At 38.4% G+C, this 15,281-nt stretch overlaps 1 protein-coding gene across 2 annotated transcripts in view; it reads right to left on the bottom strand.

The window, feature by feature from the left end:
• Positions 1-14,163, bottom strand: part of DDX1 (DEAD-box helicase 1) — a 37,272-nt gene extending 23,109 nt beyond the window's left edge. Inside the window, exons 1-13 of one of the 2 annotated variants that reach the window (XM_073216353.1) lie at positions 14,010-14,163; positions 11,537-11,588; positions 11,193-11,256; positions 10,213-10,242; positions 9,535-9,631; positions 7,713-7,760; positions 5,970-6,053; positions 5,652-5,735; positions 5,211-5,287; positions 4,619-4,691; positions 2,909-2,985; positions 2,683-2,797; positions 1,828-1,966 (exon numbers count right to left, since the gene is read on the bottom strand). In XM_073216353.1, coding sequence (XP_073072454.1) covers positions 1,828-1,966; positions 2,683-2,797; positions 2,909-2,985; positions 4,619-4,691; positions 5,211-5,287; positions 5,652-5,735; positions 5,970-6,053; positions 7,713-7,760; positions 9,535-9,631; positions 10,213-10,242; positions 11,193-11,256; positions 11,537-11,588; positions 14,010-14,025 — 956 coding nt within the window. In that variant the 5' untranslated portion in view covers positions 14,026-14,163. The remainder of the gene's footprint in view (positions 1-1,827; positions 1,967-2,682; positions 2,798-2,908; positions 2,986-4,618; positions 4,692-5,210; positions 5,288-5,651; positions 5,736-5,969; positions 6,054-7,712; positions 7,761-9,534; positions 9,632-10,212; positions 10,243-11,192; positions 11,257-11,536; positions 11,589-14,009) is intronic. The other variant, XM_073216350.1, reaches the window with a different exon arrangement.
• Positions 14,164-15,281: the final 1,118 nt, after the last annotated feature.

Consider the following 15,281-nt stretch of genomic DNA (forward strand, 5'->3'; position numbering starts at 1 on the left):
AACTAAAAACTGGGGATGGGGTGGAAGAAGAGTTACTTTTACCAGAATATCCTTCTGTGCTGTTTGAATTTTTCTCATTCCAAATACTTAAAAAAAAAAAATCAAAGCTGTTTAAGTTAAAAGATTGAGTTATGCTAACACAATTCAATGGGAGGAAAGAATAGGCTTTTCAACAAACGGTGCTGGACCAAACAGATATGCACATGCAAAAGAATAAAGTTATTCCTCTTCTTTGTATCATACACAAAGATTAACTCAAAATTAATCACAGGCCTAAATAAGGCCAAATATAAAAACCCTTAGAAGAAAACACAGCAGTAAATTTTCACCTTTGGTTAGGCAGTCTCCTTATACACACCAAAAACAAAAGAAAAAAATGAAAAAAATGGATAAATTGGATTTCATCAAAACTAAAAACTCTTGTACTTTAGAGGACACTATCAGGAGAGTGAAAAGACAGCTCAGAGAATGAGAAAAAATATTTGCAAATCATATACATAATAGATAGTCTTACATATGTTTGTCAGAATATATAAAGAACTCTTATGAATCAGCAATAAAGACAAATAACCAAATTGAAAAAGAGGCAAAGAACTTGGATATATTATAAATGACCAATAGGCAACCTAAAAAATGTTCAATATCATTAGCTATTAGGGAAATGCAAATCAAAGCCCCAAGATACCACTTCACACCCGTTAGGATAGACTATAATCAAAAAGACAGATAATAATGTTGGTGAGGATGGAGAAATCAGAACCTTCATACATTACTAGTAGGAATGTAAAATGGTGTTACCACTTTGGAAAACACTTAGGTGATTCCTGAAAATGTAGAACTTGAAGCTACTATATGATCCAGCCATTTCACTCCTAGTTATAAATCCAGGAGAAATGAAAATGTATGTCTCCAAGAAAACGTGTACACTAATATTCACAGCACAGTAGCCAAAAAGTAGAATGTCCATCAACTAATAAACGGATAAACAAAAATGTGATATATGAATATAACAGAATACTTTTCAGCAATAAATGCTACAGACCAGAGTGGATGAACCTAGAAAACCTGCTAAAAAGATAGGGCTGCATGTCAGTAATTTATAGTTTCTGAAATTAGATAGCAGTGACGGCCGCATAACCTTGTGACTGTATTAAAAAATCACTGAATTATATGCTTCAAATGGTAAATTTTATGGTGTGTGAATTATGTTTTAATAAAAAAGGTCAAAACAAAAATCAATAAAACTCAAGTGGTAAATCAACTGGCAGTAATTTATTGGTATGGGATGGCTTTCCTCAAGTTAAAAGGGATTGCTACTGAGCAAGAAGTTCCACAAGATCACTTAACTTAAGGTTTGCCTCTAACAGCAGAAACTCTAACTAGATAGTGACCAGCCTAAGTGACCAAATGGAAGGTCCCCACTGTGAGACAGGTTAGAATTAACCATGCCAAATTAAGTGTACCAACATTCTAGAAACAGAGTAATGCATTTTCTGTATAAATGAAAGGATGAATCTAAACCTGAATGAAATGCTTCCTTTAAAAAAATTAATTTTTCCTCTGATACTGTTTTACAAACCACAACTCTTCATGTAAGAGACATAGGAAAAAAAAATCTCAATTTACTGTTTATTTAATCAAACTTATCACGTAAACAGGAGTTTTATACAGAAACTAATTGCTACTATAAAGTTATATATATTTACACACTTACACATGTGCTTAAGTCTACATACTGAATTTCAACCTCATTTTTTCTACCTTCTTCTTCCACAACACCACAAACCTGTAGACAATAGACATTCGAGCACAAAAGGAAGCTTTTACCTTAATTTAGGATTATCAATGTATTTCTTAAACTGCTTGACGTTATTCAAAGTTTGTTCAGCTAACTCTCGGGAGGGCTCAACGATGAGAGCTTTTGGAGCATTGGGGAGGAACTTTGTTTGTGACACCTGTGCATTACCTTAGGAGAATTAAAAAGATCAGAACAATCATATCTCAAAATACCTTTATTTGTAAAATGTGCACACAAATATTCCACCAGCAAAATTTTAAGTAACAATTGTCAAAAGGTATAGAAGATAGTCAAGCAAAACAAAACAAAGATTCCTAAAATGAACTAAGGTTTCTTTAAATCTACTTGCAATAATTGCAATTGATTATATGTTGAGTGATAAAGTAAACAAGCTATGAAATGTACTTACTTTAAATAACTGAAACAGATTAGGAAGTACACTAGGTAAGAAAGAATATGAGCTCTGGAGTCAGACTTCAGTTCTACCACTTACTTGCTCTGTGATTTTGGACAAGTTACTTCAAGTGTCTACTCCTCAAGTTCTTTGTCTGTAAAGTGGGAAGAGTACTACCTTACAGGTTGTGAAGACCAAATAATCCAATAAAGCACTTAACACAGTGCCACGGCACGTAATAAGCACACATTTTATAAATACTAGATATCTTCATCATGATCAGGTTCCCCGAAATCCCTAAACTAAAACCAAATTCTTAAAAGAGTTTATGAATTAGATTTTGGAACTGAAACTTATGGATGTGTCGAGTGAAGATATGTGACTGAATCAGCAGGGGGATCACCTGTAACTCACTCAGTATGAGAAGTCTGCTACTAGAGCTTTCATCAATACCCCAACCCTAAAATTCTTACCCTCCCAGGTGTAATACCTGTGTGCTGTGATTTGACAACGTAACCATCTGATGCCTTGGAAAGAGCAACAAAACCATCTTTTGGTGGAAACTTGAAGTCTTCTTCGCCGAAGTTAAATTTTAGTTCGGCATTCTAGCAATGAACAAAGGAAAACATGAAAATTCTTAACTGAACAGCAAACTAATTAATATAAAATAATGCAGATCAAAGTAGCTTATAATTACGGCAAAATGTTTTCGTTACCTTTAAAACACAGGCAGGAAAGAGGGCTTGGTTCTTCATATGCGGTGGTATTTCAAAAGCCAGACCAAGGTCTTTTCCTTTAAAAAAGTGAGAGAGGGAGTAAAACTATCAGAAAAGACCTCCTACATTTCACGCCATTAAATCTACCCACCTACCTGCATTCCTGCTTTCCTTCCTGTTACCAGGGAAAAACTGTGCTGCCTAATGCCAACCTCTTCACTTTTTTACTTTACTCTTGTAACCGTCCCCTCTCCTCCTCTACATTTTTAATTATTCCCTTCCTACTGGATCACTTCCATTAGACGCTTCACCTAGACATTCCATGGCATACAAACACTAGCTCCCATATTAAACACAGACCTCCTGAACCCCTCGTCGTCTTCCATATGCCTTCTGTTTTTCTTCTCCCTTTTGTAGTAAGACTCCCGTGACTCCCATTCTCACTGTATCCACTTCAGTCCCTCCCACCCTCCACTGAACTGATTCCCAGTCAGGCTCCCCCGACTCACCCCTCGCCCCACCAGAACAGCTCTTTGTCAGGCTCACTAATGATCGCCACGTGGCAAATCCAGTGGTTAACTCTTATCCCTCCCTTTCTAGGCAGGACCCCTTGGCAGCGCTGGTCAGAGCTGGGTCGTTCTCTCCTCCTCAGACCCTTCCTTCACCTGGACTGCAGGACAATCTCTCGTGGTTCTTCTCCCCTGGCTTCCCTCCTCATTCACCTCTGCTGCATTCTCAGTTTGCTGACTTCCAACCGTAAGAAATCCCCAGGCCTCGTTATTATCCACTTTCATTCCCTAGGTAATCTCATCCAGTCTTCCAGCTTTAACTATCATCTGTAAGGCGCTGACTCCCAATCCTGATCTCTCCCCTCAACTCCTGACTTGCACACTGAACTACTTATTTGAGTTCACCACTGAGATGTCTGATAAGTATCTCAGACTTAACATGCCCCAAATAGAACTCCTGGCATCCAACTGGCTCCCTGCCTACTGCCACCACGCCCCCCCCTCCCACCCACCCGCATTTTCAACACAGCAGCCATAACAACACTGCTAAAGACAGATGGCAATTCTTTACTCAAAACCCTAATGGCTTCCAATCTCACTCAGAATAGTTTGTATCATGACCTATGCGGCCCTATATGGCCTGGCCTCACTACCTCAATGGCTTAACATTCTACCACTCTCGCCCATGTTCAGGGTACTCCAGACCCGTCGGCCTCCTCACTGTTACTCAAACACCTCAAATGTGCTTTCCTCTCAGGGCCTCCACATTTACTGTTAACTCTGCCTGAAATACTCTTCTAAGACATCCGCATGGCGCACCACCCAGTTCTTTTGGATTTCTTATCAGGATGATTCTCTGGTCATCATACATGAAACAGCACATGCCCAGGCAGCTCATTCTCCAGGCAGATCACACTCTCCTTCAGTGCACTGTTCTCACCTAACACACATGTATTTGTCTTTCCTACCAGGAGGTAAGCCCAACACAACGTAACGCGTTTGTTTCCTCCACTTTCTGCTGCGTCTCCAGCATCTACCAGTGTGCCTGCCACAGAGCAAATGCTCAGTATTTGCTAAAAGCAAACAAACAAACAAAAAAAGGGCAAGGAGGGGAGAGATGACTGAAGGCAAGGGTGAGGGAACTGTAAAAATCACAAATATTGGTATCATGTATCTTCTAAGATATCCACAGAAAACTTACCATTTTTGGAGAATTTGATATGCCCTTTATCTATGTCTAGGTAACATCCAATAGTATCATGCATAGTGAATTCCTAGAAAACCAGAAAGTCAAGTGCTATTAATAGAAAGCCAATAGTAAAGTTCAAATATAGCTGCATCAAATGTGTGTGTTAGTGTTTCACAAAACTCCTTGAAGCTCTAAGGTCAGGTCTAAAAACACCTAATATAGCCTATCATATATACTAGCAGTAGAAGCGTCTGACAGGCTTTTTAGAATCAGCACGGTGTTTAGGCTCCCAGAACAAGTATACTGAGATCCACCATGATTAAAAATAAGAAGTGCAAATAACGTATGTACTACAGTCAAAGCCAGAATCAAAATGGGGTGAAAACAGAAGATAAATACATTTTGGAGGTAATAAATGGCACACAAGAAAAATATTCCATTTGTAACATTTCTTCAGTGAAGTCCAAATGTGAAATGTTCTGTGGAAAGTGAGAAAAATCCACCTGAATTTGGGAATCACTTCTCTACCCTCAGTCTTGTTACGAGTGATCAAGCATGTGAGAAAACTTACTAATGCTATGACGAAGTCAATGACGTAACTTACCTCTCCATAATTATCAAACTGTTTATTATGGGATTTTTTTCCTGTTCCACCAAAGCCGAATCCAAACTTGTCAGTACCTAGGTTTAAAACGTATTTTACTCATGCAGTGAGAGTAAATATAAAATTTAAAGCGCTGTAAAGAAGTTTACATATTAGCAAGAACTAGGAGCATCCAGAAGTACCATGTGGTGCTGACTCTACTTAGACTTCACTCATATTGCTAATCGTACTCCTTCTGATTTTATACTCTTGTAACATGTATTTTTGGTATTTCAAATCCTTTTTGGAACATGGTGAGGTATAGGTAAATATTACTATTTCCATGTTTCCAAAATATAAACATTGTCTGTAAAGTTTATTATTTTGCTCCCCATTACAATAAAATGATCACAACCCACAAATATGTAAATCAGTAAATTCAGTTATTTTAGAAACACTTACCTAGGTCTAAGGAAGCCTGCATGGAGGACCACCCAACTCTGCATAACCCTTGGTCATGACAGGAGACTTCAAAGTAGTGCTTTCCTACAAGGGCACAATACTTCTGAGATTTATATAAATTACACATGTATGGTTCATTTACCATGTAGCCACTCCCCTTTGTTTCTGAAATACAATCTGTGTGTTTCGAAGAACTGTAGAATCTTCTTGTGATATTAAAAATCTTTTCAGATCCTTGATTTAAAGCTATTTTAAGGAAGTTCACATATTAATATATTACCTCAAAAGTTTATGCAAGTACAAATGCTGTATAAATACCTTTCGTTAATCCTTTAGTAGCTCTACAGCCGTGCCATTCCTTTACTTCTCTGCTTTGACAGCAAAGACCATCTGACCCAATTGCTGGACATGAGAAAAACGCAGAAAACTATGTCAGCACAGATGACATAAATCACGCATTCTGAAGTAAGTACTGTTCAGTCTCACCTATTATTCCTTCACTTATATTTGAACTCTAAAGATGAAGTTGTACATTATACATCACAGTCAGTCAGTGTTACTGGTGCTTACTGGTTTTAAGTAAAGCATTTGGCTTTCATACTGGAAGGAAACTCTAACTTTCGTCCTGGTTCAGATTTGCAACCCATATTCAGCACCTGAACATAGAACTTCTAAAAAAAAAAAGACCTTATCACACATTTTACTTCACTTATCAGAAATTATTTATTCAAAGTATTAATTCTTACTCATGTGGGTATGACATCATGTAAAACTTTGATCTTTTTAAAAAGTTCTTCAGCAATGGCAACTCCTTAAAATTTTTGTATTTAAAATTCTTTATGCATATGTAGATAAAAACTTTTATGTGCATTAAGTATCAGATAGCGGAGAGTGGCAGTTTGGGGTTTTTTGTTTGCTTTGGGCGTGATCCCTCTATGTCTGTTTTTGCCCATTCTACATTCTCTGAACTTGTTTTTCTTACTCTTCAATACCTCGTGAAAATGTCAAACTCAACACCAGTTCTGCCTCACTCTTCGTCACAGTCCTCGGATATGCCTTCGCCTTTTAACCATTCTCCAAGACAGCATTCACTTTGTTGGTAGATTTACTCATTACAAAGGGTGCGGCATCAAGCAGCTCTGTGTGTGCATCCTTGCACCTGGCACTTTCATTCCAATAGGTCAGGCCTTGCAGGAATAGGTAATGTCAAAGTGCTTTCCAGAAAGGCAATACGTCAAATCAGTTATCACTCTTTTGTATTCTTGCCAATCAAATGGGTATAAAATAACGTATCACTGTAACTTTCATGTCCATTTCTCGACTACCTGTAAACTTCATTTTTGCATGTTTATTGCCACTTAGATTTGCTCTTCTGTGAGCTGTTCATATCCTTTACCCTGATTGGTTCTTTATCTCTTTCTTACCATACAAGTTAATACTTCATCTGCTATCTACATAAGAACCCCTTACCAGTTTATAAGAATTCTTCATCTTTCATCAACATTGCAAGTATTCTTTCTGTATTTATTTTCTGTCTATCAACTTTTTTGTGGTATCTTTTCCATATGTATATATATAATTTCTTTTATTTCATACAAATATACCTATACCTTTTCTTTTACACTTTCTGAGTCTCCTATTTGGGTTAGGAAAATTCTTCCATCTCTGAACTGTACATGTAGTCTTCTGCATTTAAATTTTTAATGTATACATATTTAAGTCATAAATACACATAGAACTTGTTTGTAATTATGATGTAAGTCAACTTTATATTGCTCCAGATGGATCATCAACTGTGACAATACCCTTACTGAATAAATTATCCTTTCCCACTGAAAAGAAATACCTTTTTTCCTATGTATTTATTTATTTCCATTATATTCCACTGGCTTGTTTTTCTACTCCTATGTCAGTACTATTCAACTGTAGTGACTATATTCTCATATTTGGTAAACTAAATCTTCATTTACTACTCTTTTTCATAATTTTCTTTATATTCTCAGGTATTATTTAAAATAAGTTTCTAACTTAAAAATGCCTGGCTAAAATCAATCCACTTACCAAAAGCAGATCCTCTGTCATATGGATTCATCTGCCATTTGTTGAGCACTAAACAAATCAAGAGGTTACTCACAAACATACTGTGTTAAAAATATACTATAAAAAATAAACTATTGCACATTTTCTGTGATACTTTAATTCTGCTGAATTTTACACATTACATGGAATATACAAGTAGAAGTGTTGCTGCAAAACTGAAACATGTCAAAGATAATAATTCCTGGCCCATCTGGGGCTACAGCCTTTTCCCCTCACTTGCTCCAGTGCACTTTGAATTAGTTGGCACTGATCTTTGTCATAACTGTGAGGGCATTGATAAAATGAAGGTTTGGTAACAAAACAGGTTGACTTCAGTCATAATGTAAACAACTGACCAACATATCCGTGTCTATCATTTTATCAGTATTAAAAAAAAGGCAACTCCTTTATCTTAAATAATTCAATATCACATTCAAAAATCACAAAGTTTTTCCTCCTCACTTTAATGGGGCTTACATTTTCATTTTCTGAAACACTGCAATAGTCTGTAGATAATCAAAGAATCATAATGGCTAGAAAGAATTCTAATGTTTTCAAGCCCAACTTTCCTCCCAAGACAGAAATCTTTTCTGGATTATTTCTGGTCAAATGGTATCTAACCATCTGCTTAAATACTTTGAATGATGGAGAAGTAACTTTCTCTTGAGGTTCTCTCTTCCACTGTGGGTTCATTCTAGCTACTAGGAGTTATTTAAGCTAAACAGAGGTCTTTATCTAAGATTATTTCTAATTAGTCCTGGTTCTACTTTATAGAATAATTTTTTTCTCTTCAGTATCCCTTCTCCTTTTTACTTGTTCTATACATTTAAGTATCTGGTTTCTTTATTCCTCATAGGACACGATTTTTGGGACCACTATTTTAGTTATTCTCCTTTGGAAAGATTCTTTTATCATCTCTCTCATAAATGATACTTTATAGTTTTACAAGTTATCAAAGTATTTTTGAATAGACCAATAGTTTATATTGGTTATCTATCTCACAATTCATTTACAAATGAGTTAACTTTATGGACTATGCAACACTATTACCTTCAAACTACTGAGAAAATGTTGACATGCCAAGTTCACTCCATTTAAGCTTGTAATTTTGTTACAATCCTGTTTATCATGAAACAAAACTTAAAATGTGAAAAAATTTTGTTAAAATATAACAAAACCATAGACTATTCAAGACAGAATGGAATTCCGAGACCATTTAATAAAAGCAACATAAAGATAAGGAAACTGATGTGAGACTGTCCATGGTCCAAACGGGACCAGAAACCCTAGTAAAGAACCAATCCCCATGTAGACAAGACTGAAAGTAAGAAACTGACCTTAAAGTTTACACTTTACATTTTAACTTCCTAGACTCTTTCTTTCGTATCTTAAATGGAAAACACATGCCTCTTTTCCCTGTGGAAGGCATTAATTCCCACCATCACGGGCTTTTACTCCAATTATTTGTAAAATCCTTCTTTAATACCTTCATAAAAGATTGTACCAATTTATTTTTAACATTAAGCATAAAAAGGTATCAAATTAAGAATAACATTAAAATAACTAAAACTTACAAAATGCAAGTGTTTTCTCAAAGACAGCATTATTAATATTTCAGGAGGGACAATCTTTCACTGTTTATGCTATAAATGACATTTAGCATCCCTGGTTTCCAGGGTACAAATGCCAATACCTACCCCCCAAGATGTTGATAATTAACAGGCACACTTAAACCTCACCTCTGCAAATGCCAGGGATGAGACTAATCTATATGAAGAGGAAAATATTAATATGTAAAAATTACCTGAAGCACCAGTTTTAATTGTTGTTTTTCCTTTTTTGCCTTCCTGTTGGTCTTTCAGAGTTTCATAAACTATCTGGATAACTGGAATACTGAAAGCCTATTAAAAGATAATGGTTCCCTACATTAGCATTCAGCAATAAGTAACAAAAGTTATGCATGTACATTACACAATTAAGCTTACTCCACATTGCTGCTTGAATATCATTTGCCCAAACACAAAATACCAGTAAGATAAGAGAACTGACTAAATCAAGGAAACAGGAGCTAGCTGACAGCCCAGAGCAATAAGCAACGGGTACCTGCAGAATGATCCTACAATGGAAAAATATCATCCAGTCTGACATTTTTCTTTAGTCTAGGTCAACAGGAGACCAAACTCTATTTGCAATCTCTTTATTACTGGAGCTGTTGCACTGAAATTCAGACATGCTTATATAAACATTAAAGACACTGTAACTCTGTCTCCAAGACCAGTTTAAAACTATATTCTTAAAGCCATACTCTTACAGATCATATTTTAGACTCAGCTGACAACAAAAATATCCCTCTTAGTGGCAAGCAAAGAATACCTTACATTTTGGAAAAAGTTGCTTTATTCCATCTTTCAAAAAACTACTGCTTGAAGTTGCTTTAAAAATCAACTCTTATAAAGTAAGTCAATTTAAATGTATTACTTACACCAGTTTTTCCACTTCCTGTTTCTGCAGCCTAAATGAAAAAAATAAAAAGTTGATTTTACAGGTTAAGTGTCAATTAAAGAAGTCAAATTATCATGAGACCACATGGAAATCGTTAATATTTGACTAGCCAGCTTCATTTTCACAGTGCCTCAGGATTTCTCAGTCAACTATTGCCAATCTTGCACTACCCTCCCATTCCTTCACCAATCTGTTCTCCTTTTTTTCCCATTGCTATCATTCAAATCCAAGCCATGATTCTAAGCCAGATTACTACAAAAGTATCCTAGCAGTGCCTAGTCTCACAGAACTATACAAGCTGCTACCAATTTATTCTTTATAAACACAATCCTAAACATGCAACACATCCCTACTTGAAATTATCCAATGATCCCCACTGCCAACAAATACCAGTTCTTTAACATGGCACTTATCAGCTCAAACAATCTGACCCACTGTATACTTCCCATTTATCTTAAGTTATACCAACTCACCCCATTCATGTATTTTATGCTATCATCTAGTTCAACTACTCTAAGATCAGATCCTGCATTTCTCACTGTTTCTGCCTAGACAGCTTTCCTCTTCCATCCTACCTTGCCCCAAATCTACTTCCTCCAAGCAGAGCCCCTTATGATCCCTCGAGCAGCATGACTTGGACCCCCATTTGAACCCTGTGGTACTCTGCATCTCTTACGCAGGTGCCATTCACTCTTGTATGGTATTCATCTGTATACATGTCTCACCATGCTACTGGATTTAAGCTTCTCAAGGGCAAAGACTGCACCTTATTCACCTTTGTGTTCCCCACAATTTCTATCTAGTTACTCTGGATTCAGTATATGTATCCTAAATGTGAACAAATAAAATTAATTTGGTGAAAATATAATTTTTAAGCCTCTGGGCCTCTAAAACATGTCACAAACAGCCTCAGAATTGTGTATCCCCGGCTCCCCACCACCTCACCAAATTTAAACATACCATCAGTACATCACCTCCTCCTAGGATCAGTGGAATAGATTCTGCCTGGATATCAGTTGGGAGACTAAAAGAACCATATTTTGAAGAATTTAGTTAGAAAAAAAAAAAAAAACGACCTACACTAATGAAGCCATGTTAAACTATAATCCTAAAAAAACATTTTATTTGGTAAATACTACCATTCTTTTTCAGCTAAATTTTATCAAAGTTTAAAAAGGAAACTTCCTGTAAAGAATCACAATTTAACTTTTCCAAATAAACCCCAAATTATTTTGGAAAATACCTAACACGTGTCAATTACAAAACACTGTTGTCACAGGTACATTTAAGCTTTAGGTACTTACAGCCAATCCATCTCCTCCACAGCTTGCGCAATCTCAGGCATAACGCCCATCTCTGAAAATAAAAATTAATTTTGAAACCACACATCCTAAACTCAAATCATACTAGTTTTAAAAAAAGAACAGAGAAAAAGCTTTGATGCACAGCTCAGTTTATACAGCACCTTCTGAGTGCGGCACTGTCCAAGCTCTCACTTACTGGCATGTGACCTTGGGCAAGTTTAAACCTGTTTTCTCCGTAGAAAAGAAGGCTCCTATTACCTACTTGTAGGGATACAGGAAGATTATAGATAATAGTATGTAACGTATCTCTCACATACTTGTCACTTGATACATAGCAGTCACATTGTTTCCTTCCTATGACTAGTGAAAAATCTGCCAGTTAGAGGGTTCCAGACCAACATCGTGACTGTTTCATCTAGAGGTAACATGGATGCCGCTCATTTACTGGCAGACAGAATCAAAACTCTGGTTAACAGGGAAAAAGAGGGGCAGAAGAAAAAACCTGGGGGTAACTGGAAATGTCAGCTGAAGACTTACTGTTCTTAACTGTTCACATATTTAAATAATTTTAAAGACAGTCCTAAATGAAGAGATGGGGCAATTTCTGATTGGATTTTGTCATTTCTTAAATGAACTGTGGTGGGGAGTCATTCAAGATGCAGTCAGTCGGTTTACTTACACCTTTCCAAATAAGAAATGATTTTTGTTTCAAGTCTGCATTTATAAAAATGTAGCTTTCATTACAAAAGTATATATTCCTAGTAAGAATTCACAATACTCAAATACTCCCAAGCCCCAAATATAACGAATTTGGAAATTTTGTATTTCTTTTAACTGTTTGTGAAAAGGTGTAAAACAAATATACAAATGCAATATATCCACTACAAAAGTAGTTTTTCCTTTGCATCGGGTGAGAAGAATCATACAAGCAATTAACACAACAGAGAAAACACTAATATTTTATTAAGTAAAATAGTTAATATAAACATTGATGACATGGGAAAGCATAAAAATCTTTCTCAAAAAGGAAGGTTCTACCTCTAAGCCTCCCCAGGAAAATTCACAGATTGAAAAACTAATCAAGATCTAAAGTTGTCTAGTCACGCAGTTTTCTAAGAATTGCTCCCATTAGAGTCTAGCTATATTCTCTTCTAAACTGCAAAATGCTTGAAAAAAGGGATGAACGCTGAAGCTCTTGATGAAACCATTTGATTGCAAGCAGCAACCAGACTGCTTTCAACAAATTCCAAATAATTCTTTCTCCATTCTTATGTTCTCTGAATGTTTGCTTTGAAACCATGTTTTCTTTATAACTTTTATAACACATAAGGGAGTATTCTTGTTCTTTAATTCTACTTCTGTCTATTTCGTATCACAGACTCTTGCCCTTATGCTAGCATTCCTGAAATTGTGCTCCCAAAGAAGTGAACCTACAAAATGAAAAAACTGAACTCTATACACGTTTTTGCTCTAAAATCTTGTTTTAGGAGAGAACTGGGAAGAGGAAAAAAGCTGCCACTCTAAGTTATTTCCCCTTGCTTCCTATTATGAGATGCAACTGAAACAATCAGAAACACTCTTACATTACTAAAGATTCGGAATTCCTAATGTTCTTAGCGGAAAAAACTGAAGTACAATACTGTGTTATATCTGAAGTCCTCTCAATAGGTTAAGAACATTAAAAGATAAAGGCCTCACTTGATAACGTTTATTACTATATAAATTTACCATGTTTAGCATATATAAAGCTTATTGCAGCTTCATTAAACTGTACACATAAACGGAGGATGATAAAGGATGGAAAAACAACTACTAGGTTAGATAAACCACTTCCAAGTCCCGTTTGGAATAAAGAGTATCATACAACAAGTAACATTTCTCAAAATTGATGCTGGCTAGTGTGTACGCGGATGGGAATGTATTCCTTTCAGCTTCAATATTTAACGTTTATGTCGATGTAACAGTTTCAAGAAATTACCAGGTCTGTGCCTTGCACTTTTAGCTCTGGAAGGGCCTGAAAAAAATGGAGAGGCAGCATGGTCTGTAGCAACCGACCCCTTCCCACGCCCTGCGGCTCGTAACTGCCAAGCCCCCGGCAGGCGGGAGCAGAAAAAGGTGGCCGAGCCACTGCCACGTCAAAGAGGTGCTCCCGGAGCTGCTGCGGCGACGCCGCCGCAGTGTTTCCGCAGCCGCGGGCCAGGCGGGGGCCGGCGAACACACAGCAGGCGCAGGGGGAGAGCCCCTGCCTGCACCCGGACAGAAAGGCGCTCTCCGCCCCGCCGGGGCGCACGGACCGGGCCTCCGGCGGCCGCCCCCGGTCCCCACGCGGTGCGGGGACCCAGGGGACCTCCCCGGGTATCTCCCTCCGGAGCCGCGGGGCTCCAACCCGCCCCCGCCCCAGGGCCTCCCCGGCAGCCGCCCAGCGGCCGCGGATGGGTCGAGCCGCCCGCCCCCGCCCCAGCTGCATACGCACCCGAGAAAGCCGCCATTTTCGCTCCGTCCGCCGCCCCGCCGCTCTCGCTCTCCTCCCTCTGCACCGCCACGCTGCTCTGGCCGCGCGCGCTTCCGGTCGTCGGCCTGCAGTTATCCGAGTCCGGGCAGGGCCCCGGCGCCGGGAGAACGGTTCCTGCGCAAGAAGAGACCGCCCCGCGACGCCCGAGCGCGGCCCAGGTCCAGCGGGAACTTGCCTTCCTTGCGCCGCTGGGACGGGTCCGAATTAGCCGTACTAATTGTTACCATTTACCTAGAGCATGCTCTGCGTCATCAGGAGCCCTTTGCCCCAGAGAATGAGGCAGACGTTACGTGAGGAGGGTCCCACAGTGGCCCCGGAGGAGCTGACAGCAGAACTACGCCCTCCCGCCCCTCCCCTCGGCACCTCGTCCTTCCTCGGCGCGCCTAGACCATTCATTCATTGCCCAGAAAAACCAATGCTACAACGCCTGCACCCTACAGGCATTTACTGATATTTTTGACTGAAGTTAAGTAACGATTTCGGTCTCCCAACCTCCCTTCCAAGGATGTAGTTATCCATAACTTCACATTTATTTGACCTTTATGAGGTTCTGACCCCTTTCTCTTTGCAGGGAAGTAGGAACAGTAAATGAATATCAATTCCTCCAACAACCTGTCCTTGTGTGTTGTAATCTTTAAATGAGGACACTAAGATTCAGGGAAAGTAAAGTAACTTATCTAAAGCTACAGAGCCACCGAATGGCAGCGTGGACCCTGAGCCACGTCTGCCCAGCTCCAGGGCCCAGGCTGTACCATCTAGATTGCCACAGAAGGAGATGGAGTAAAGTAAGCCCCTCTGGCAAAATGTGTGGGATGCAATTACAAGTTCAACTTGAGGAGCCCTACTCTCTGGGTTTGATTTCTGGCCCTGCCCCTTGCTAGCTGTGTAACTTTAACAAGTCTGGGCTTCAATTTACTCATCTATGAAACAGCCATGAATAATAGTACCCGTCTTGTAGGATTGTTACGAAGACTAAATAAAACAGGTAAAGCACCTAAAGCACTGCATAGCACATGGTAACAATATGTAAGTTTTAGCTCCACTATTACTATTACCTGTAACAGAATTCACCTGACAGCCAAGGACAATACATTCAGGCCTTCAGCTTCACACTTCCAGGGGACACCACTCACAATATTTTCTATATACTCATTATATTTCTAAAAAATTTGTATAAATGATGCCCCTGAGAGTTGTGCAATGTAACAGTTCTGAATAGATGCCATGCACCCC

This window comes from Manis javanica, chromosome 1 (genome assembly GCF_040802235.1).
Source record: "Manis javanica isolate MJ-LG chromosome 1, MJ_LKY, whole genome shotgun sequence".
NCBI classification, from domain to species: domain Eukaryota; kingdom Metazoa; phylum Chordata; class Mammalia; order Pholidota; family Manidae; genus Manis; species Manis javanica.